This window comes from Rhinatrema bivittatum, chromosome 7, assembly GCF_901001135.1.
Source record: "Rhinatrema bivittatum chromosome 7, aRhiBiv1.1, whole genome shotgun sequence".
NCBI lineage: Eukaryota > Metazoa > Chordata > Amphibia > Gymnophiona > Rhinatrematidae > Rhinatrema > Rhinatrema bivittatum.
Window position 1 is genome coordinate 153,671,360 of NC_042621.1, and position 25,868 is coordinate 153,697,227.

The following is a 25,868-nucleotide window of genomic DNA, read 5'->3' on the forward strand; positions in this document are numbered from 1 at the left end:
TTTCTCCCCTTTCCATACAAGTCACACAAAAAGGAGGCAGTACAGGCAATAGACAAGTTACTTTGTAAGTGGTGATGCTGGTTCCAGAAGAGGAATGCAGAAAAGGGAAATATTCAGTCTACTTTGTAATTCTAAAAAAAAGGGAGGTACATTTTAACCAATTCTGGATCTGAAAGTGGTAAACCAGTCGCTGAGGGTTCCTTACTTCGGTATGAAGACTTTATGATTGTTATGTACAGCCTCGAAAGGCCTTGCATTCTGTTATGTACTGGTGGTTTAGTGTGCCCATGGGCCTCAGCCCGACCCAGACCTTCCGGACCGAGCCAAGGGTTGACAGTGGCCCCGCGTGGCTGAACAATCTGCCCTCGACCAGGCCGGCAAGCTCCCATGGCCAACATCCAAGGATGATGGAAGGTAAATGGTCCTCCGACCATTCCGGGCCCTTTCGGACCTGCTGCGAGCAGCAGGCCTGGCCTGAGGTTGAGGGCAGACGGGCCTTGACATGAAGACATGACTATGACTGATGCAACGGCATCCAGACGAAGACACGTGGCTGATGCAACGGCATCCGGGACTAAGACACGTGGCTGATGCAACGGCATCCGGGACGAAGACACGTGGCTGATGCAACGGCATCCAGGGATGAGACTCTTGACATCCACAAAGGCAACACGAGCATGGACATTGGCACTGTCTCTCAGGGCGCCCTACTCAGGCCACCCGCGGGACTGAGTCGCGGACCACCCTGTCCGTTACGCGCCCTACACAGCCCCAAAGGCTGGTCATGGACCACGACGGGAGCGAGACAGCACAGGAACACACATCCGGGACATGACGGCTCAGGAGCACAGGACAACCGTCCACCGGCAGGCTAGTCCACTCAGGAGTACTGCATCTGAGGGACCCCCGGCCTACCGGTACCAGAAGGCTCGAGAGCGAAGACGAGGCGTGGTGTAGGAAAGAACATCAAGGAAGGCAGGAACACTAGGACGTAGAAGATCACAAAGACACCTGGACATGGACCTCAGGCACAAAGACTTGACATGGCATGACAAGAGGACATTACGGTGAGGAGCTCCACAAGACTGGAAGACCTTACAAGGGCTCTGGCAGGTAGGAGCCTCCAGAGCGAAGACTCCACGACGATGCAAGGCCTGGAACAACAGACGGAGCAGCCCTTTATAGGGCTGAGCAGGAAACAGTCATCAAGGTGGGGCCCAGACACTTCCTGTGTCTGGCCCTTTAAATATTGAAGAAAGACGCGGCCGCGCATCTAGGAGGAGAGCAGGAGCTATGCAGGACTGCGGACAGTGGCCTGCACCGACGCACGACAGAAGAGGCAGGGGTGGCCTGGGACACAGGCCCGACGTCAGCAGCGGCTCCAGCCGCTGCAGGAGGCCCTGGGGGCGGCTCCAGCTGCTACTCCAGCCCGGGGCTGTGGCCTTAGCGCCGCGAAGAGGAAGTCAGCATCGGGGGCGGTCCCAGCCCCGAAGAAGGCCGTGGTTCCAGCCGCGGAGGACAAGATGGTGCAGGGCGGCCTCCGGGCTGCATGGTCAAGCCAACGGCGGCGTCCTGCCGCGTCGGCGAAGAAGGCATGGTGAGGTAAGTGAGCCTGCTCGCGGGGGAAACCTGCGGGCAGAGCGATTCATGACAGTGATAGCAGCAGTAAAAAAAAAAAAGTATCTGATAGCCTTGGACATATCACAGGCATACCTCCAGATCCCCAAAAGAAGTCACCATCAGTGCTATCTATGCTTTGCAATACTGGGAAGACATAATCAGTTCAAGACCTTGCCCTTCGGATTAGCCACAGCTCCCAGGATCTTCACGAAGGTAATGGTGGTAGTAGCTGCACATTTATGCAGACAAGGCATAAGGGTACTTCTGTATCTCAACAACTGTCATGGAGGAGTCGTCATAGTTCTCGCTTATGGCGTGGTTCTTGAAAGGAAGAAGTTTAGCAGAAAAGGTTACTCAATACAAGTGATAGTATTACTAAAAACAAATACATCCACCACGCTAGCATATATCAGATTGGAAAGCTCTTTAAACCAGGGTGCAGAAAGTAAAAGCTACTACTGCAGAAAGCGCAAGTAGCCACCATTTTGCAGTTTTTCCAGGATGGGCTGAATAAAGTGCTAGCTGTGAACTCCTTAAAGATCCAGATTTCATCTCTAGCGTGCTACAGGGTGCATACAAGAGGGATCCCCCTAATGTCCCATCTGGACATAGCTCACATTTTAAAAGGGACAAACCATGTTTTCCGCTGGTGAAGTCTCTCTTGAAACTTAAACTTGGTCCTGAAAACGCTCATGAAGGCTCCATTTGAGCCCATCAAGAGGGCCTATGTAAAGGATCTCACCTTGAAAATGGCATTCCTGGTAGCCATCTGTTCAGCCAGTAGAATCTTAGAATTGCAGACATTGTCCTGCAAGAACCCCTCTCTTTCCTTTTCAAGGGAGAAAGTCATAATCAGGCCAGTTCCATTCCTCTTCTGAATGTCGTGTCAGGATTCCATCTGAATCAGATAATCTCTTTCCAGGCTTCAGGAAAGAAGAATACCAAGATGAAAGGAGGGACCTCTGGGATGTGCAGAGGAGTTTGAAATACCTGGAAGTCACCTGGATGTCTGGAAGTCAGATATGTTGTGTTATTTGCCAGGGCCCGCAAAGGGGAAAGAACCTCAAAGGTTTTGATAGCACAGTGGATTAAAGAAACCATAGCAACAGCGTACATACTAGAAGGGGAGCAAATGCCAAAAGGCCTAAAGGCACGCTCCACAAGAGCCTCAGGGAGCTTCCTGGGCAGAACACAGGCTGGTAATGTCAGCGAAAATCTGCAGAGCAGTTACATGAGCATATGTACATTTATTTACAAACCATTACAGGTTGAACCTTCAGGAGAAGGAGGACACAGCCTTTGTCACAGGGGTGCTGGAAGCAGCTCTAGGGTACTCCTACCTTGAATAAGCATTTCTTAGGTACATCCCACTTGTCTGGACTGGTCTAGCAGAATGATGAGGAAGGTTCAGTTAGATTGTTACCCGCTAATTGTCTTTCCTTGAGTTCTGACAGACTAGTCCAGAGCCCAACCCAAAAAAAGGACATGTTTAGCAGAAAAAAAAGGGGGGGAGGGGAGAACGTATATATAGAATATAGTATAGAGGAAGGGAAGTAAAGGCCCCCCCCCCCTTCTTTTTTCCAGAAGGTAAATTCAACCCTGGAAGAAGTAAGCAGAGGTAATACTCAATTCTGTAGTTTCTTTGACTATTACTTAAAAAAAAAAAAAAAATCTTTTAAATTTCTCTGTCCTTCCTTTTGCTAAATAATTGATTGAATTTCAGTTCCAGGAAAGTCCTCTTTCTCGGCTTGGGCAAGAGACTATTGACACTTTCCCGGCTGTACCAGACTGTATAAGGAAGAAAGTCCAGCTAAAATCAGCTTTTCTGCTGCCTCCAGCTGCTGGTGGAAGGGCTACATCCCACTTGTCTAGACTGGTCTATCAGAAAAGACAATTAACAGCTAAGAATCTAACTGAACCTTTCAATGGAAAGGAATACCTAGAACAAGGAGTTGTCATATGAGTCTTCAGGAAACACGCAGTAGCAATATCAGGAAATATTTTTTATGGAAAGGATGGTAAATGCCTGGAATGCGCTGCTGGAGTTTGTGGTGGAAGTTAAAATGGTATGGGGCTTTGAAGTTTCTTCTGAACATTAGCGGATCTTTGATACTTCTAAAGTGTTTTAGTTTCTCTTCAACACTACTTTCTTGAGATTTGTCTCACTGTCCATATAGAGATTAAGGCCTCCTGGCTTTAAAAACTAGCATGTGCAGGTGTTTGATAAGTTCCCACAAAGCAGTTGTACTGGTAAACTGTATAAAGGGGAGGAGTTAAGATGGCTGCTGGAGGATGCTAATGGTTCCTGATCAGCTTTTCTGTTTCCTTGAAAATTTGACTTTTCCGAAGATTTGTAAGAGAAATGCCGCAAAAAGAAAAGGGAAAGTGAGAGTCTTTCCTTCGGATTCCCCTGGACTTTCTGGGCAGAGATACATCACTGAGTATGCGGTTCCTGGCTCCGAAACGAGGGCTGAAAGCGCCGCTATTGAAATGCAGAGAGGAGCTGCGTTTTCATCTGGTGAAGTGATTTTAAGCCCACCTGATCCACGAGGCCCGCTGTGCAGCTCTCTCCTCCGTGAAACCGGCATGGCTGTGCTTCAGGATCAAAGTGCCACTGAACAGACACAGCAAGGAGGACCTGCCGATCGAGTGGTAGCTGGGATGGTCCCACCCCTTCAGAATGCTGGCCGTGAAACACCAGAGAGAGGAGGTATGAGTGTGGGAGCTGTTGCTCCGGGAACAGCAGGAGAAAGCCCGCACCTGGAGGAGGTAGGAGAAAACATCATGGTTCCCCTGGAGTTTGTGAAGCCAGCGGTGATAACTTTAGAGTCCCTTTGGGACTTGATGGCAGGAATGGCCCAATTATTTGGTGCGCAGTCCCGGCTGCTGGGAAAAGTTGAAAAAAGAATGGACTTGGTAGAAAAAGATCATTCTAAAATGTTGCAGGAGCATTCAAATGCTATTCAAATCTTGTCTGATAATATCAAAGTAGTTCAAGTTATGAACAACACTCATGAAAGATCATATGATGTCCCTAAGGAGACTCGAGTCGGTAGAGAACTACTTGAAACATTTGAATATAAGAATGATTAATTTTCCTAAAATAATGGGAGAACCACCATTGGTGACTTTCAAGAGATATGTGAATGAGATTCTAAAAATTCCCATAGAAATGGTACTGTTGGTAAAAAAGATTTTGTTTCTACCTACAAGAAAGAGACCTACCCTGATGCCCTTGGTGGGAGAAAGGGATGATTTTACAAATCTCACAGATTACTTGGAGAATTCTAGTGTGGAAGTCACAGAGCGTGCTGTTCTCTTTATTTCCTTTTATACCGAGCATGAAATGAGCCAGCTGATGAAAGCCTATTTCAAGAATATGAATATTTCGTTTATGGGAGGAATGGTCTACCCAGACCTTTCTAGGACCACTCAACAACGTAGAAAGGCTTTTCTATCTATGAGACCCGAAGCAATAGCTAAGGGAGCAAGCTTTCTACTTCGTTTCCTATGTAAATGTATTTTAAAATCAGCTGGGAATACATATATTTTTTCCTGCCTGAACAGCTGAGAAAGTTCATAAATGGGAGGGTATAGATCTTCAGTTATAAGGGATCTTTAAATAATTAAGTTGGAGCCTCCGGCAATAATACAAAGTATAATTGTGTTTAATACTCCTTAGTTTTTCCTATTCTTCTCCCCCCCCCCCTCATGTTTCCAATATAATTATGAGAAGTAATATAGGATTCTTTAAGATTGTTATATATATGAATGAATGTATGTAAACTATTGCCGTGATATCGTTTATTTCAATGTTTCATTTGCGAAGGAGGTCTTTGTATTTAATTTGTGAAATTGATAAAAAATTTAAAAAAAACCAAAACTTAAAAGGTGGACAGGAAGGTCATAGTCAGGTCTGCATATTCATTAAATAAAAATATCCCGCAAGAAATTGTTCCCTGAAGGCATTTCTTGGTATCAAAGTTGGCTTTTTGGCTTTGGTTCATAGCTCCAACAAGGAGGGGGAAGGGTCACCCCATCTATCACCAACTGCAATAATTGCTGGGCCAGACTCAAGCTTCAAACATAGAGTTCAGAAGAGAGTTGAGGTCTGTGACCCATGGCGGAGGATTGTTGCTGTGATAGCTGGGCTACATGGTGAGAAGTTGTGCATGCGATGCAAAGAGCTCCTGGCTCTCAGAGAACGAGTCCGATCTCTGGAGGCTAGAGTGGCAGACCTGGAGGAGCTGAGGCAGACAGAGAGGTATATAGATGAGACCTTCAGGGACATAGTAGTCAAGTCCCAACTTCTGACTGGCAGCCCTGGTGCTGCCTTGGAGGAAAAAGGTCTCATGATGGGAGAGCACCAACCAGGTGCAGCAGGAAAGGATCCTGTAGCAAGGACCTGCTCTCCAGGTGATGCATTGTCCTTTCGCACTGAGGATATCTTCCCAAGGCCTACTGCCCAGGAGGGAAGGGTTAGGTTGGCCATCATAGTTGGTGATTTGATTATTAGGAATGTAGATAGCTGGGTGGCTGGTGGGCGTGAGAATCGCCTGGTAACATGCCTACCTGGTGCGAAGCTGGCGGACCTCACGCATCACCTAGATAGGATTTTAGACCGTGCTGGGGAGGAGCCGGCTGTCATGGTACATGTGGGCACCAACGACATAGGAAAATGTGGGAGGGAGGTTCTGGAAGCCAAATTTAGGCTCTTAGGTAGAAAGCTTAAATCCAGAACCTCCAGGGTAGCATTCTCTGAAATGCTCCCTGTTCCACGCGCAGGTCACTAGAGGCAGGCGCAGAGCTCCTGAGTCTCAATGCGTGGATGAGACGATGGTGCAAGGAAGAGGGATTCAGTTTTGTTAGGAACTGGGGAACCTTTTGGGGAAGGGGGAGTCTCTTCCGAAGAGATGGGCTCCACCTTAACCAGGGTGGAACCAGACTGCTGGCGCTAACCTTTAAAAAGGAGATAGAGCAGCTTTTAAACTAGAACAAAGGGGAAAGCCGACAGTCGCTCAGCAGCGCATGGTTCGGAGAGAGGTTTCTTCAAAGGATACTAATGATGCATTAGAATTAGGGCATCCCGACAGTGAGTTTGCAATAATTAGAAAAATAGTCCAAGTGCCTGTAACTAAAAACTCACCTGAGCTAAAAAAAAAGTCTAACTTATCCCTATCAATTAAAAAGCAGAATGAAAATACAAACAAAAAACAAACTTTGAAATGTTTGTATGCTAATGCCAGAAGTCTAAGAAGTAAGATGGGAGAATTAGAATGTACAGCAGTGAATGATGACATAGACTTAATTGACATCTCAGAGACATGGTGGAAAAAGGATAACCAATGGGAAAGTGCTATACTGGGGTACAAATTATATCGCAATGACAGAGAGGAGCACCCGGGAGGCGGTGTGGCACTTTATGTCCGGGATGGCATAGAGTCCAACAGGATAAACATCCTGCATGAGACTAAATGCACAGTTGAATCTTTATGGGTAGAAATCCCTTGTGTGTCGGGGAAGACTATAGTGATAGGAGTATACTACCGTCCACCTGGTCAAGATGGTGAGATGGATAGTGAATTGCTAAGAGAAATTAGGGAAGCTAACCAAATTGGTAGTGCAGTAATAATGGGAGACTTCAATTACCTCACAAAACAAACGTCGCATAAATTATAATTTTTTAATTTTTTTAATGTGCATAGAATTTATCTAGAACAGTGGACCATCATAACACCCTTGGTTATTTAGGCAGTAAGCCACACTTTTAACCTTTCAGGGTCATGTTTAAACATGACCCTGTAAGGTTAAAAGTGTGGCTTACTGCCTAAATAACCAAGGGTGTTATGATGGTCCACTGTTCTAGATAAATTCTATGCACATTAAAAAAAAATTAAAAAATTATAATTTATGCGACGTTTGTTTTGTGAGACAAGTGTAGTTCGTTGCACTTAATTAACTGTTTTCATATAGTAGACTTCAATTACCCCAATATTGACTGGGTAAATGTATCATCGGGCCACACTAGAGAGATAATGTTCCTGGATGGAATAAATGATAGCTTTATGGAGCAATTGGTTCAGGAACCGACGAGAGAGGGAGCAATTTTAGATCGAATTCTCGGTGGAGCACAGGACTTGGTGAGAGAGGTAACGGTGGTGGGGCCTCTTGGCAATAGTGATCATAATATGATCAAATTTGATTTAATGACTGGAAGAGGAACAGTGTGCAAATCCAAGGCTCTCGTGCTAAACTTTCAAAAGGGAAACTTTGATAAAATGAGAAAAATTGTTAGAAAAAAACTGAAAGGAGCAGCTACAAAAGTAAAAAATGTCCAAGAGGCGTGGTCATTGTTAAAAAATACCATTCTAGAAGCACAGTCTAGATGTATTCCACACATTAAGAAAGGTGGAAAGAAGGCAAAACGATTACCGGCATGGTTAAAAGGGGAGGTGAAAGAAGCTATTTTAGCCAAAAGATCTTCATTCAAAAATTGGAAGAAGGATCCAACAGAAGAAAATAGGATAAAGCATAAACATTGGCAAGTTAAATGTAAGACATTGATAAGTCAGGCTAAGAGAGAATTTGAAAAGAAGTTGGCTGTAGAGGCAAAAACTCACAGTAAAAACCTTTTAAAATATATCCGAAGCAGAAAGCCTGTGAGGGAGTCAGTTGGACCCTTAGATGATCGAGGGGTTAAAGGGGCACTTAGAGAAGATAAGGCCATCGCGGAAAGATTAAATGATTTCTTTGCTTTGGTGTTTACTGAAGAGGATGTTGGGGAGGTACCCGTAATGGAGAAGGTTTTCATGGGTAATGATTCAGATGGACTGAATCAAATCACGGTGAACCTAGAAGATGTGGTAGGGCCTGATTGACAAACTGAAGAGTAGTAAATCACCTGGACAAGATGGTATACACCCCAGAGTTCTGAAGGAACTAAAAAATGAAATTTCAGACCTATTAGTAAAAATTTGTAACTTATCATTAAAATCATCCATTGTACCTGAAGACTGGAGGATAGCAAATGTAACCCCAATATTTAAAAAGGGCTCCAGGGGCGATCCGGGAAACTACAGACCGGTTAGCCTGACTTCAGTGCCAGGAAAAATAGTGGAAAGTGTTCTAAACATCAAAATCACAGAACATATAGAAAGACATGGTTTAATGGAACAAAGTCAGCATGGCTTTACCCAGGGCAAGTCTTGCCTCACAAATCTGCTTCACTTTTTTGAAGGAGTTAATAAACATGTGGATAAAGGTGAACCGGTAGATATAGTATACTTAGATTTTCAGAAGGCGTTTGACAAAGTTCCTCATGAGAGGCTTCTAGGAAAAGTAAAAAGTCATGGGATAGGTGCCGATGTCCTTTCGTGGATTGCAAACTGGCTAAAAGACAGGAAACAGAGAGTAGGATTAAATGGGCAATTTTCTCAGTGGAAGGGAGTGGACAGTGGAGTGCCTCAGGGATCTGTATTGGGACCCTTACTGTTCAATATATTTATAAATGATCTGGAAAGAAATACGACGAGTGAGATAATCAAATTTGCAGATGACACAAAATCGTTCAGAGTAGTTAAATCACAAGCAGATTGTGATAAATTGCAGGAAGACCTTGTGAGACTGGAAAATTGGGCATCCAAATGGCAGATGAAATTTAATGTGGATAAGTGCAAGGTGATGCATATAGGGAAAAATAACCCATGCTATAATTACACAATGTTGGGTTCCATATTAGGTGCTACAACCCAAGAAAGAGATCTAGGTGTCATAGTGGATAACACATTGAAATTGTCGGTGCAGTGTGCTGCGGCAGTCAAAAAAGCAAACAGAATGTTGGGAATTATTAGAAAAGGAATGGTGAATAAAACGGAAAATGTCATAATGCCTCTGTATTGCTCCATGGTGAGACCGCACCTTGAATTCTGTGTACAATTCTGGTCGCCGCATCTCAAAAAAGATATTATTGCGATGGAGAAGGTACAGAGAAGGGCTACCAAAATGATAAGGGGAATGGAACAACTCCCCTATGAGGAAAGACTAAAGAGGTTAGGACTTTTCAGCTTGGAGAAGAGACAACTGAGGGGGGATATGATAGAGGTGTTTAAAATCATGAGAGGTCTAGAACGGGTAGATGTGAATCGGTTATTTACTCTTTCGGATAGTAGAAAGACTAGGGGGCACTCCATGAAGTTAGCATGGGGCACATTTAAAACTAATCGGAGAAAGTTCTTTTTTACTCAACGCACAATTAGACTCTGGAATTTGTTGCCAGAGAATGTGGTTCGTGCAGTTAGTATAGCTGTGTTTAAAAAAGGATTGGATAAGTTCTTGGAGGAGAAGTCCATTACCTGCTATTAAGTTCACTTAGAGAATAGCCACTGCCATTAGCAATGGTTACATGGAATAGACTTAGTTTTTGGGTACTTGCCAGATTCTTATGGCCTGGATTGGCCACTGTTGGAAACAGGATGCTGGGCTTGATGGACCCTTGGTCTGACCCAGTATGGCATTTTCTTATGTTCTTATGTTCTAATGGAGTGGAGTTGCACCAGTCAGATATATCAAGAGCTCTGCATACAACTGCCCTGCATGGGAGGGTGGCTGGAAAGAAGGCATTAATGAAGAACAACCACACACATCAAAGCATATTTGGAGTTTGCCAGGAAGTATCAGAGTGATCCAGCTAAAATGTGGAATAAGGCTTTGTGGTCAGAAAAGACAAAAATGTAGCTTTTTGGCCAAAATTCAAAATGCTATGTGTGGTGCAAACCTAACACTGTCCATTCCTCAGCAAACACTATCCCAACACAGGGGTGGCTCAAGGCAATCTGCAGCCTGATGCAAGGGATGAAATGGCACCCCCTCTCCCACTCACCCCCCTGCCACCCCTTCTCCCTGCTCCCCCACCCCTCTCTTACACACACACTGTCACATACACACACATACATACTCTTATGCACACCCACAACTTCTAACAGACACTGACCCACTCTAAGACCCTCTCTCTCCTCCCACCCCCAACACACAAGCTCTTACTCCCCTGGATTCTCTCATACACACACACACACGCTGTTACTGGCTCCCTCACATACACACACCCAGGCAAGCTCCCATTCATTCTCACACCATTCCCCTCCAGGCATGCACACATTAATTCTCACAGTCACATACAGACCCCAGGCAGGCACCAATTCATTCTGACATGCACTTATACATACCCTCACACCCATACATACATACATACACAAACACACACAAAAAACCCACACATTCTCACACAGACGGACCCCAGGAAGGCATCCATTTTTTCACCCACCCACACTCAAGCAGTTACACATACATACCCATACACAGGCTTTCACACATACTCCCCCCCAGTCACACACAGACCCGATCCACTCAGTGGCAACCCCGGGCAGCAGGATTCGCTTTTTTCCTGACATTATCTCCTGCTGCTGTGGGGCCAGTCTCACAGCAGCAGATGATGAGTCATGTTTCTCCCGATGTCACCTCCTGCTGCTGGTCTCGTGGCAGCAGGAGATGATGGGGTAAAAACGCGATTCCTGCTGCCCGGGGTTGCCACTGAGAGGATCGGGCAGGGCTTTTATCTCTGCTCGATCCAATGTTTCACTTTGGAAGCAGGGTGAGGCGGCAGCTATGGTTAGAGTTATTTTGGAGGGGCACTTTTTGATGCTCCAAAATTCTGCTGCCTCATGATAGAATCGCCCCTGTCCCAACAGTGAAGTCTAGGGGTGGCAGCAGCATGTTTAGCAGGGTATCTTGTTAAAATTGAAGTATGGATGGATGGTGCAACATACAGGGAGGTATTGCAAGACAGTCTGCTTCAGTCTGCTAAAAAAACTAAAACTTGGGAGAAGGTTCACCTTTTAGTAGGACAATGATCGCAAGCACAAGGCCAAAGCAACACATGAGTGGCCGAACAACAAAAAGGTGAATTTCTACAATGGCCAAATCAAAATCCAATTAAGAATCTGAGGCACTATTTCAAAATTGCAGTCCATAAGCATCATCCAACCAACCTGAACAAGCTGGAGAGTAAATCTGCCAGGAAGAATGGGTAGAAATCATCCCCATACTGTATGCAAAGCTAGTAGAAACTTACTTAGCTAGTTAGAAGACTTAAAGCTCTGAAGGGGTTGAATACTTATACAAACATTTTTTTAGTTTAATTTTATTTTACAAAAAATGCAGAGTAATAATGAATTGTGATGTTGAAAATTTATTTTAAGAGCATGCTAGTTTGTAATAAAGATACTGTCTGGAACAATCTATATAAGCGTTATTTGTAAACCAAACAAATCTGAGGGGTCAAATGTTTTTGCAAACCACTGTATGTGTGTGTTTTTGTGTATGTACACACAGACACACACATACATATATATATAAGAACATATGTCCAGAGAGAGATGTGTTTATGTGTATGTCTTTTACATAAATGCTGGTAGTAATGAGGCTCTGTAAATATTTTATAGGAAAAATATTTTACCAAAATTTGAATAAGATGACGAATTCATAATTTATTATTATTTTTTTTTTTTAGGTACTGAGCAATATAGCAAGTACATAGGTTATGCAGAAACATACAGATGGAATGGAAGTCATGAAGATGAGACTCCTAGGTGAGCCATATTGTATGTGCAGTCTTATTTTCACAATTCATAGGCTTTATTTGTATGACAGGAAGAAATACATTTCTATTACTAGGGCTTGCATATATGCTTTCTGTCCCCCTTTCTGAAGAAGAATTGCACCACTGTTTAAAAGGTGACCCGAGAAAATAGTTTTAGCTTTTATGCTTTACCATTTTCAATATCTTTAGTTCAGGATTGTCTTGATTCTCCATCGATCACAAGCATAAATTGGCCATAACATGTGGGTGATGTTATCCAGTAGTGCCAACATGAACCTAGTTCTCTGAGCTCATTGAAAATCGTACTGGGCATGCATGGGATTTCCATTGCATGTGCTGCCTCATGAGCCACTCAGTCTTTCTTCGTCCAAGCTACTCCATGGATGTGTTCCCAGTCTCTCTCTAAGATTTTGTTGTATGTTGTCTGCCTCATTTCCTCCACAGCCCCTCAACTATGCTTTTCATTTCCAAAAGAAAAAGAAATAGAGAAATCCAAGGCCAAGAAGCTTGCAGTCAGTTTAAGACATGCCTTTGGGGATGCTGGATGTCTATTACAGATACCCATTCCATCTGCTATCGCTGTCTGAGCTTGGATCACAATACTAAAAACTGTTTTTAGTTCTGATTGGATATCTCCAAGGGTGCAGAAGTACCCTGCTTGATAGATGGAGGCCCTGCAGAAAGCACCGTTGAGTAAAAGCCTGAAGCCTTGGAGTAAGGTCAAACAGCAGAGCTGCTCCTCTTTGCTGAGTAAGGTGTCGTCAGATTCCCAGTGCCACATGAAGTTGAGGTAAGATTTGGCTCCCCTCTGACAGCAGCTATGGGATCTGCCACAGGTTAAGGGTTGACTAAGGCGCAGAAGACATGACACCAGATGAGGTGCCAAAAAGCACACCTCAGTGGCACAAAGAATCGCCTCCAGAGCAATTTCCCTTGGCATCAAAGAAGCCAGTATCATTGACATGGGGTTCTGCTAGAGCAGATTAGTCATCCATGCCAAAACGAAAGATATCCTCAGTGCAAGTACCATTGTCCTTAATGGTGTGGGAAATTCCAGTAGCACCAACCCATTTATTCTTTCCAATTCCAACACTGACTAGCGTGTCATTCTTCTCATCAGCACAAAGCGTGTATATTAGGATACAATTGGCTCTTCAGTGCAGCAGGTTAAATCCCTTTTATTTCATTGGAGCAAACTGCCTTAGCATGTAAGTGCCAAGAGTCCCATCACCCTGGGAGTGCAGCTTTTACGCAGAAGGAGGCTCTACTTGTGCCATTCATCAGACCCAGTGCCAGCTAGTAGGAGATATTGTAGAGGACATCAGAACTCACCACTTCAGTAGTTGCAATTACCGTGTTTTCAAGTTCCTATTTGGCACTTACCAATGTCAGCAACTCTCACTGAGGATGAACCAATTTGTGTTTTTGAGGAGGATGTCCTCCAATTCTACAACAAAGGGTCCCTCAGCCAGTGGGGGCCTAGCTGGTAAAGAATTTTCTGGACTCCTTGAACCCTGAAGACCAGAGAAGGAGATTGGGTCCTCTCCTTTCCAAGATGGAGGAATTTTTCCAACATAGTGAAACTACTCAGAGTCCCCCAGAGGTTTATACCTCACTTTAGAGGCTCCCAGCAGTGGGAATAAGTCCACATCCTGAGATAGTAGAATGATCCCCTTCAATGAGTCCCTTCATGAATCAAAAGGGGGAGGAGAAGGTTCAGCTTATTCTGAGCTTCTACCAGATGTTTCCACCTCAGACCAAGAGAGGTGGGCTCCTTGGTCTCCCTCATTGTCAGGTTCCTGGCTCAGTGTGCCCCCATGATCAAAGGAGGAGGATTCTACAAGGATCCTATCAAACATTCTGCCAGTCCTGCCTCATCAGATCTCTCCCCAGAGGATCTCAGCCAGTCGTACTTTTTGGATAGCCTATCAAAGATGCCGTCCATCTCTGTTTGGAAAGAGCAGGACCCAAGAATGGATATCTTTGGTCTACGATAGTTTCTCCGACCTCCAACAGACTCTGTGTCCATTCCGGTACATAGCCTACTCAAGCACTTGGAAAATGAGAATATGGTGGCCCAAAAACTGGATCTGAAGTATAGAGACCAGGCTCTCCAGGCTTTGAAGCAGTCTATCTGGGCACCACTCTGTGGTGGTGGAGTTAATATTGAAATATGCAAAACGCACCCATGATTATTCTAACATAGGGCTTCCCAAACCTGTCCTAGGGACTTCGCAGCCAATCAGGTTTTCAGGCTATCTACAATGAATATGCATGAGCTAATTTGCAATTACTGAGTCTCCATGATATGCAAATTTATATCATGCATATTCATTGTGGATATCCTGAAATTTCCAGGACAGGTTTGGGAAGCCCTGTTTTTAATATGCCTCCTGGAAAGGATTCAGAGATGTTGGATGCATATTGGAGGAAAGGCTTTCAGGAATCCATGCTTGGCACTTGGATTGTAGCTCATCAGTTGCACATGGTGCAGTATTTGCATGATTGTATGCAAAAGCTAAAACTGTTGACAGAACCATCCATTCCTGGGCATGCAGAGTTTCATCGAGCTGTGGAATACATGGATGAATGTGAGAATCTTATCCACTCTGGATAGGAAGCTTTTGATCTATGACCATAACTTCAGCTGCTTCAATACAAGCAGTAAGATTTGCATGAGTGCAAGTAAGTGGCTTTTGTGAATATGTGCATGACTGTCTGGTGGATATACCCTGTACAGGGGATAACTTATTTGGGGATAACATTTAGGAAACAGTCACTCTGATTAAGGAACATTAATCCACAGTTTTCAGCAAGGTGAGGGATTAACCTGCCACAGTACATCTCACAAGCATCCTTTCTTCCACAGACATACTTTCTACTCTTTTCAACATTGTTGAGCTTTTCTCCACACTTCAGCAGCTGCTCACTAGGGGTCAGCAGAGGGAGAAATATCAAACAAAGGCCCAATATCAGTCATAGCTTAAGCTTAGGACCAGTTTTTTATGCACTGAGACCTGCCAGTAAGGGGAAGTCTCTCGAAAATTATGAAATTTAGCTACAGCTTGTGCTTTTGTTTCCTTCTTCTGGCCCAGCAAACTTCAGTCTTTACATCCGACCACCTCCACCATACACATGTACACATCTCAACTGCATCTGAAAGTGGTGTTTCTCCTTCAGCAGAAGATAATGAAGCTGGTTTCTTCATGGGAATTTGCCCACAAGTTCTATTCCTGGCATTTCTAATTCCTGTGAATAGAAAAAAGACTGCAGTGACTGTTCTATCGAAAAAGATAACCCAAAAGAACTTACCTAGAACAGTGAAAAGTATATCAACCTTTTATTTAAAAAATTCTTTATCCAAAAATTACATTACTTTATTTAGAAAAAACTACCACTTTATCTTTTGATATGATCTACAAAAAACTAATCATATACAGACTGTCAAAAATACCAACATTGTAATAAAAACCATTAAAATATACACAAAAATCCATTCACAGCAAACACATACAAATACAACAAACATAACACAATTAAAGGTAAAGACAAAAATCTAAGAAAAGAAACAAAAACACAACCCTCAAAAAAACAAAAAACACAGACAAATACAGAGAATGGTATGTAAATGTTAAATACACCACAGAACACTTAGATCTAATCTGAATACACCGATAGCAGATTATCATGGAGCACAGTGAAATCAGGAGCCAGATAGTTCAAGGTATGCAAAACCCAAGTCAGAATCTTCTAACATAAGAATATAAGATATGCCATACTGGGTCAGACCAAGGGTCCACCAAGCCCAGTAGCCTGTGGCCAAGCCAGGTCACAAGTACCTGGCAGGATCCCAAGTGTAGAGAGATTCAAAGCTGCTTATCCCAAACATAAGCAGTGGATTTCTGTAACTCCACATTAATAATGGTTTGTGGACTTTTCTTCCAGGAACTTGTCCAAACCTTTTTAAATGCAGCTATGCTAATAGCTTTCACCACATCCTCTGGCAATGAATTCTAGAGCTTAATTATGCATTGAGTAAAAAATATTTCCTCGTATTAGTTTTAAATGTATTACTCAGTAACTACATTGTGTCCCCCCTGTCTTTGTACTTTTCAAAAGAGTAAACAACTGATTAACGTTTACACATTCCATTCCATTCATTTTATAGATCTCTATCATATCTCCCCTCAGCCATCTCTTCCCCAAGCTGAAGAGTCCTAACCTATTTAGCCTTTCCTCACAGGGGAATAGCTCCATCCTCTGTCATTTTGGTTGCCCTTCTCTGTTTCTTTTCTAATTCTGCTATATCTTTCTTGAGATGTGGTGACCAGAACTACACACAAAACTCAAGATGAGGTATTATGATATTCTCTGTTTTATTCTCACTTCCTTTCCTAATAATCCCTAGCATTCTATTTGCCTTCTTGGCTGTTGCTGCACACTGAGCAGAAGATATCAACGTATTTTCAACAATGACACCTTGATCCTTTTTGTGAGGGATAATTCCTAATGTGGAACCTTGCATTTTGTAGCTATAATTTGGGTTATTCTTCCCTAAGTGCATCATTTTCCATTTGCATATGCAATCTCCCAGTTTTACAGTGTCTTTTTGCAATTTCTCACAATCCTCTTGTGATTTGATAACTCTGAATAATTTTGTGTCATCAGCAAATTTGTTCACCTTACTTGTTGTTCCTATTTCCAGGTCATTTATTAATATATTAAAAATCAGTGGTCTCAGAACATATGCCCCACTCCACTATTCATCTTTTCTCTACAACATATTCACTTGCTCTTGACTCATTTGTCATGCATGTTTGTCCAGACTAGACTGTAAGTTCTATGGAGCAGGGTCTGTCTCTTATGTATAATTGTACAGCACTGCATGTATCTTGTAGCACTTTAGAAATGATAACTAGTAGTAATGTCATCTGACGGGGTTGAAGGGTTCAAGGCATCTGCCAGCATGAAACACAGCTGCTATGGGCTTCATCTGCCAGTCAGTGTCGCCTCTACAGCTCACCTGTGCCCACCATTTGGCCGTCCCTGGCTCAGCTCCTATGCTCTTGGCAGGGATCAGGTGTCTCCAGCAGGGTTTAGCTGTCTCTAGAAGGTAGTGGCACAGTACAGTTCGGCTGACTCCCTGACTTCTTTCAGTTCCCCTCTTTGGTGCTCGGTTTTCTCTCCAGCTCCCCACAATTCCCTTATCTCTGTTCCCCTCCTCCCACTGGCAAAAGGAGAGCAACACTGTCTCCTCCCCTACTGGTTTCACCGCACAAGGCCCCAGAGTCTCCCTGTGTGGTTCAAGCCCCTTAACAAAGCCACTAGATGCAGGCAAAAAGCACTGCTCCCCTCATGCCGATGGGAGGCGTCAGTGAAAAGAGAGTATTGTGTCTGCCAGAGCTGAGTCTTAGGCCGAGAGGTGCATTGTGGGGACTTCTTTAGTTCCAGTCCTGGGAAAGGGGGTAGGCTGCAGGGTTCTATGCTAGAGGACTCACAGAAGAGAGATAGCCTTAGGACCATCAGCACCTTCTAGTGGAAGTCTTCATGCATCTGGGAAGCGGCTGAATGGATTTTTTTATTTAAATGTTTTATTGATATCTAACATTATGCAGAACAACAAATAATGAACTTTGATCTGGAACTAGACTGTTTCGAGGGGGGCGCTGGGAGAGCGGTCTCCCTTAGAGAGAGTGTGCCCTTGGGCCCCTGTCACGATCCCGTGCCAAGGGTAGGTGTAGCTTGGGCGGCGAGGGACAGCCGGACCTGCATGCCTCTGGAACCAACTGTGGAAGTGTTGGTGATGAACAGTCCTCCGACCGTTCCCGGCCCTTTCGGACCTGCCGCTGGGATGACAAGAGGCAGCAGGCCGGACTCAGGGCGTGGGCAGACGAAGGTTCATAAGCAGACGAAGACTCGGGAACCATAGACTGTAGACGTAGACTCTAAAGCAAGGTACTGTAGAGGTAGACTCTGAAACAAGTAGGAAGGTTGAGACGTTGGCACGGTCCCTCAGGGCGCCCTACACAGCCAGTACCACTGGTCTGGTCACGGACCACCCTGTCCTATACCCGCAGGAGCGGGACCAGCGCAGGAAAGGAAAAGCGCTGCATAAGCAGTCCAATGTAATGTACTGCACACCGGCAGTCTGAAGCGAGGTTAAAACATCAGGGTCAGGAACAAACGTCAAAGAACATCAGGAAACATCAGGACGTGCAAGACACCGGACTCCAAGTTGAAACAAATAACGAAGGCCTGACGGAGCGCTGGAAGAGGAGACATCCAGAGACGTGTAACTCCAAGGCAAGGCATGAGTGCTGGAGCAAAGCTTTTAAAGCCCAGGATCAGGCAACTCCCTGGGAGGAGTCCAGATGGGCCGTCCCTCACTGGCTCTATAAAAGTGGAGAGGAGCCGCGGGCCAGCCCCTTAGGAGAAGGGCGTGGCCCACACCAGAGCATCCAGGCTGCAGTGGAGCAGGCCTTGAGTAGGCCCCGAACAACACCGAAGGCCTCCCAGGCCGTGGAGCAGGATCCGGACAATTGCTCAGGCAAGGCCCTGGCCCCAGAGCGGCCTCCAGAAAAAGGTGAGATGCCTCCTGTGGCACAGCTACAGGAGGAATCGTAACATAGACAGACAATCTAAAAAGATGAACAGCGACTGACATATTTTAGAAAGATGTGTGAGGCAAGGATGCTGAGAATCTGACAAGTTAGGATGCCTCCTGTATCTGAAACGTTCACCCCTTCTTACAGGGCTTTCTGCCTCAGACATATTCATCTCACACACAGATTGTGGCTCCCCTATCTTAGCTTCCCCTCCTCCCCACTCCAAAAACAGCAGTGCCTCCTGGTTTTCAGCTTCCATGCCACACAAGACGAAGCCTGCCTGAATCTGTGAACCAGCTGAGCCTGGGACAGCAGCCATGGGCTGAAGATTTGACCATTACGGCTCACTAGTTTCAAACTTGCAAGCATCTTTGTGTGTGTAATAATCTAAAAAGCAGCTCCAAGGACAGAAGATCATTACTAGCGGACTACAGATCAGAATAAAATTAGATTCATATCAGCAAAGAAATTTTGCTGACCGGCAACTATAAGCAACTCAAAAAATACATCTTTATCGTTGATGTGTCACAGCTCTAGCAATTAACAGCCACTCCACACTGCTTATATCATAGTTGTTATCAATATTCATGTTAAGAGTTAGCAGATTAACCACTCTGCTTATGTCATAACCACTACCAGCAAAGGAAAGCTCTTTTCATGTGCCAATCTTACAGAGAAAAGATCAAATATCTCCAATTGTGGATAGTGTAAATGTTCCCAGAGACATACGTTGTCAATACAAGTAACTCTCAAATATCCAAGAACAGCCCCAAAAGTGCAATATCGGTGCAAATAACTCCAACAAATCCCAACTGAAACGCATCCCGATGCTGCAGCGTTTTGGCATCAAAAACGTGCCTGCATCAGGGGAGCACTTTTATTTCTAAAACACATATATATTAAAAAAAAAAAGTAATCAAAACCCAAAAATAATAATATAACAAAATTGTAACATCCTTTTAAACCCCAAGTTCATACCTTAATGAAGCAGTAGGTTCCTCATGACCACAAATCTGTCAAGATGCTTCCTACTGTTTAACTGATGGATGAACTTATTTAAATGGGCCCTATCCAATAGGAGTGAAAACTTTTTAAAATATATCCGAAGCAGAAAGCCTGTGAGGGAGTCAGTTGGACCGTTAGATGATCGAGGGGTTAAAGGGGCACTTAGAGAAGATAAGGCCATCGTGGAAAGATTAAATGATTTCTTTGCTTTGGTGTTTACTGAAGAGGATGTTGGGGAGGTACCCATACTGAAGAAGGTTTTCAGGGGGAATGATTCAGATGGACTGAATCAAATCACGGTGAACCTAGAAGATGTGGTAGACCTGATTGACAAACTGAAGAATAGTAAATCACCTGGACCAGATGGTATATACCCCAGAGTTCTGAAGGAACTAAAAAATGAAATTTCAGATCTATTAGTAAAAATTTGTAACCTATCATTAAAATCATCCATTGTCCCTGAAGACTGGAGGATAGCTCATGTAACCCCAATATTTAAAAAGGGCTCCAAGGGTGATCCGGGAAACTACAGACCGGTTAGCCTGACTTCAGTGCCAGGAAAAATAGTGGAAAGTGTTCTAAGCATCAAAGTCACAGAACATAGAGAAAGACATGGTTTAATGGAACAAAGTCAACATGGCTTTACCCAAGGCAAGTCTTGCCTCACAAAGCTGCTTCACTTTTTTGAAGGAGTTAATAAACATGTGGATAAAGGTGAACCGGTAGATGTGGTATACTTGGATTTTCAGAAGGCGTTTGGCAAAGTTCCTCATGAGAGGCTTCTAGGAAAAGTAAAAAGTCATGGGATAGGTGGCGATGTCCTTTCGTGGACTACAAACTGGCTAAAAGACAGGAAACAGAGAGTAGGATTAAATGGACAATTTTCTCAGTGGAAGGAAGTGGGCAGTGGAGTGCCTCATGGATCTGTATTGGGACCCTTACTTTTCAATATATTTATAAATGATCTGGAAAGAAATACGACGAGTGAGGTAATCAAATATGCAGATGACACTAAATTGTTCAGCGTAGTTAAATCACAAGCGGATTGTGATAAATTGTAGGAAGACCTTCTGAGACTGGAAAATTGGGCATCCAAATGGCAGATGAAATTTAATGTGGATAAGTGCAAGGTGATGCATATAGGGAAAAATAACCCATGCCATAGTTACACAATGTTAGGTTCCATATTAGGTGCTACTACCCAAGAAAGAGATCTAGGTGTCATAGTGGATAACACATTGAAATTGTTGGCTCAGTGTGCTGCTGCTGCAGTCAAAAAAGCAAACAGAATGTTGGGAATTATTAGAAAGGGAATGGTGAATAAAACAGAAAATGTCATAATGCTTCTGTATCGCTCCGTAGTGAGACCGCACCTTGAATAATGTGTACAATTCTGGTCACCGCATCTCAAAAAAGATATAATTGCGATGGAGAAGGATCGGAGAAGGGCGACCAAAATAAGGGGAATGGAACAGCTCCCCTATGAGGAAAGACTAAAGAGGTTAGGACTTTTCAGCTTGGAGAAGAGACGGCTGAGAGGGGATATGATAGAGGTGTTTAAAATCATGAGAGGTCTAGAACGGGTATAATGTGAATCGGTTATTTACGCTTTCGGATAATAGAAAGACTAGGGGGCACTCCATGAAGTTAGCATGTGGCACATTTAAAACTAATCGGAGAAAGTTCTTTTTCACTCAACGCACAATTAAACTCTGGAATTTGTTGCCAGGGGATGTGGTTAATGCATTTAGTATAGCTGTGTTTTAAAAAGGTTTGGATAAGGTTTTGGAGGAGAAGTCCATTACCTGCTATTAATCAAGTTGACTTAGAAAATAGCCACTTCTATTACTAGCATCAGTAGCATGGGATATACTTAGTTTTTGGGTACTTGCCAGGTACTTTTAGCCTGGATTGGCCACTGTTGGAAACAGGATGCTGGGCTTGATAGACCCTTGGTTTGACCCAGTATGGTAATTTCTTATGTAGATAGTTCACTATCCTTTCCTTCATCAGAGTCTCCATTAATTTTCTCACCACCAAGGTGAAGCTTACCGGCCTGTAGTTTTCAGCCTCCTCTCTGCTCCCACTCTTGTGAAGTGGGACCAGCACGACTCCCGTTACTAGGGATCCATTGAACAGTTCCTTCAGCGGACTTGCCAGCATATCTCTGAGCTCTCTCAGTATCCTGGGGTGTATCTCATCCGACCCCTTGGCCTTGTCCACTTTCAATTTTCCTAACTCTTCCCATACATTCTGTTCTGTAAACGGAGTATTGTCTTCTCCACCTCCATCCACGGTCTTCTCAACTAGTGACAGTCCTTCTCCTGGGTCTTCTTTAATAAACACTGAACTGAAGTATTTGTTTAGTATTTCGTCCATTTCTTCGTGTCTCTCCACACATTGATCTTTGTCACCTTTCAGTTTCACTAGGCTAGTTTGGACCTTTCTCTTTTCTCTGATATATCTGAAAAATATTTTGTCACCTCGCTTTACATCTTTGGCAATCCTTTCTTCTGCCTGACATTTTGCTTTCTTGATTTCTTTCTTCGTCTCCCTCAGTTTCACCAGATTTTCTTCCCTGGTTTCCTCTTTTTGAGATCCTTTACATTTCTTGAACGCTGCTTTTTTTGCCTTTATTTTATGAGCCACGTCCTTTGAGAACCAGATTGTTTTCTTACTTCTTTTACTTTGTTTACTTTTCTAACATATAGATTTGTTGCCTTTGTAATTGCTCCTTTTCGTTTGGCCCACTGTTGTTCTGCCTCTCTCATTTTCTCCCAGTCTTCTAGTTCTACCTCCAGGTACATCCCCATTTCAACAAAGTCCGTATTTTTTAAATTCAAAACTCACATCTTTGTGTGACTTCTCTGTATCCTATTTGCAATATCAACCATACCTTTTGATGATCACTAGTGCTCAGTTGGGTATCCACCCGGACATTAGAGACATTATCCCCAAAAGTGAGCACTAGGTCAATTATAACGCCTTCGCTTGTGGGTTCCATTACCATTTGTTTGAGCAGAGCCCCTTGAAGGGCATCCACTATCTCTCTACTTCTGGTAGATTCCGTCTGGCAGATAAAAATCTCCAACAATCAACACTTCTCCCTTCTTTCCCAACTTTTGAATGTCTTCAACAGATATCTGTCTAGTTCTTCTGTGAGTCGGAGGCATGTAAACCACTCCAGTAAAAATGGGTGCTCCATCATCTGGTTTTAGGATGGCCCATAATGCTTCTTCTCTACCCCACCTTCCTTGCAGTTCAGTTGTTTGGATATTATTTTTGACATAAAGAGCTACTCCGCCCTCTTTTCTGACCTCTCTGTCTTTCCTTAATAAGTTATAGCTCGGTATGGCCATATCCCAATCATGAGACTCAGTGAGCTAGGTCTCTGTAACAGCAACTATGTCCAAGTCTGCTTCCACCATTAAGGCCTGCAGATTTGGGATTTTATTACCCAGCCTACGAGCATTTGTAGTCCTAGCTTTCCAGTTCATCTCTCTAGGATTGCTGCTCTTCTTAGTCACCTTTTCTGCTATTTTGAGCTGATTTACTTTGTTGTTTTCTTCTCTCAATTCCTATCTTGCTTGGGGGTGGCATGGCAATTTCATTGGCCACCTCCTGCCACCCTGCCTTCTACTTTAAATGCCTCATAGTATATGTTTTGAATTTCTCACTTAGCATCTTTTTTCCAGCCAAGGACAGATGTAGACCTTCCTTACGGTATAACCTTTTACTGTTCCATACACTGCCCCATCCACCAATGAAACCAAAACTACTATTTACACCATGCTTTGAGTCAAACATTGAAGTTAATGAAAGACAATGATCTTTGCCATGTGTCTAATCTTCATCCCTAGTTTCAGAAATCTTTCTATACTGCAAGGATACCATGTTTGGCAAGGTCGTTGGCCCCCAGATGGATGATAACATTGATATAGCAAATCAAGTGACCTATCTACACCTTCACCAGTGGATAGGGAAAGCACATCACTGCTGCATACACCTATGGGTCATGGTCTCCCATGGATTGTCATCTGCAAATCATCCTTCTGGATCTGTGATCCATCCATTATGCTCTGAGTTTACTCTTAACTTCTCTCGGGAAAAAAAAATCTTGATCCAGATGGACAACCCAAGTACCCATGTTCTCTGTGAACAAGCAAGGGAGCACGGGTCATACACCTCTGTGAGGAAGTCCTCTGATTATAGGCTGGTCATTACAACACTTTTCTACGTACCTACTAGGAATCCAGAATATGTTGGCAGACTCTTAGCAGAATTCTGCAGCTGTATATGTACATGGATCAAGGAGTCACTGGGAACACTGGCAGTGAGACTTGTTTGCCTCAGAGGACAACAGGAAGATTGAGAAATTCTGTATTGTGCTCCCAAGCAGCTTCAGATCAGCTCCTGATTGGAGCACAGGTCTACTCAAAGCATACCTGCCAATTCATATGTATTCTTCCTCTTGTCCTTGGGCTTCAGCATCTCTTCAGCGAAGGTGTCATTATGGTGTATCAACAGGTGGAAGGGACTCCGATATCTATATATGCTTTAGGATCCAAATTCATTAAAAAAAAAAAAAAAAGTAAACCTTGTGCCTTGGGACCTCCATGTAGTTCAATTTATGAAAACTCGCTTTGAACTTCTTGAATTAATGGACTTAGTCTCTCACCTGGAAAGTGTTTTATTTCTTGTAGCCATCACTTCAGCAGAAAGAATTGAGTGAGTTACAAGCTCTGGTTTCATATTTGCTATATGGGCAAATTTTTTTTTAAACTACAAAGTATTTTTGGTACTCACCCAGAATTCACCTCAAAGTTGTGTGAGCTTTACACATTATAAAAACTATTGTGCTGCCAACTTTATTTCCAAGACCACATGCACACAAAGAACAGGTTCTTCAGAGCCCTAGCATAACTTAAAGAAGTCTCCACATCACTGTCCATCTTCTTAGCTGTTTATGTCCTTTATCCCATGAAGTTCAGAAGGGCAGTTGTTAAACAGACTGTCTAATTGATAAGTGGACTATATCGCACATTGTTACAAGCTGGCTGGCTTTCAGATTACAAACTGTCGAAGCTCATCAAGTCAGAGCTATGATGTGACTTCAGTGGCCCATTTCAGGGCCACTTCCATTGAAAACATTTGTGAAGCTGCTTCTTGGTCATTTATGTAGGAATTTCTCTACAGAGGTCTGAAAGGGTTAATTGCAATTTTAAGTGGAAAATAAGACTGAAACTAGCAGGGAAGGGTAGGGGCATTGCCAGCAAAGGCTTCCATGATTGCTTTGCCTTGCTGCATACTTCGTTAAGTTTTTCAAAGTTGAGCCAAGAAGCATCTGTAGGAATTCATGTTACTACAGCGTTTGAGATTTTACATATGTTGCAAGGTGTCTGTAAAAATCACAGGTATCGACATTAGTGACCGTATTTTCTCTAGCAATCATTCAGGCTTCTGTCCTGCAAAATTTATGAACAACGTAAATAAACAGGAGAGTGTGTTGCATTTTTTTCCTCATACTGCAAACAAGGTATTCTGGTCTGCTTGGGACATTTTTATCTCTGAATTGTTTAGCACATTTCTTTACACACAGAAGTTTTGTAGTGTAGGTTTTTTTTTTTTTTTTAACTCTTTGGTCAGCCTCTAATATCATAAGATAAGATCTGTATGGACCATTTACTCTGCCCAATTAAATTCCTATTACATTACTGTAGGCCCTAGTTAATTTGTCTTCCTTTGCAACTAGGATTTTTCTGTGCCTATTTCTTTTTTTTTTTTTTTTCCCACCACCTCGTGAAGTAATATTTTCTAATGTTATTACTGACTCTTACCTCCTTTGAGCCTATCATGACATTCAAATGCCTCTCAAGAAACAAACATTTTTCAGAGGAAAGAAATTTCTAGAAATTCCTTTCCTCTTTTTTATTTATTTATTTTTTTAAAAGTTGTCGTCTTGTGTATTATTTATACTTGTGAAT

General features: G+C 43.3%; 1 protein-coding gene across 1 annotated transcript in view; it reads left to right on the forward strand.

Moving 5' to 3' along the window:
- The window catches only part of PARG (poly(ADP-ribose) glycohydrolase), a 511,630-nt gene that overhangs the window by 355,656 nt on the left and 130,106 nt on the right, over positions 1-25,868 (forward strand). Inside the window, exon 19 of the mRNA XM_029610698.1 lies at positions 12,185-12,263. Coding sequence (XP_029466558.1) covers positions 12,185-12,263 — 79 coding nt within the window. The remainder of the gene's footprint in view (positions 1-12,184; positions 12,264-25,868) is intronic.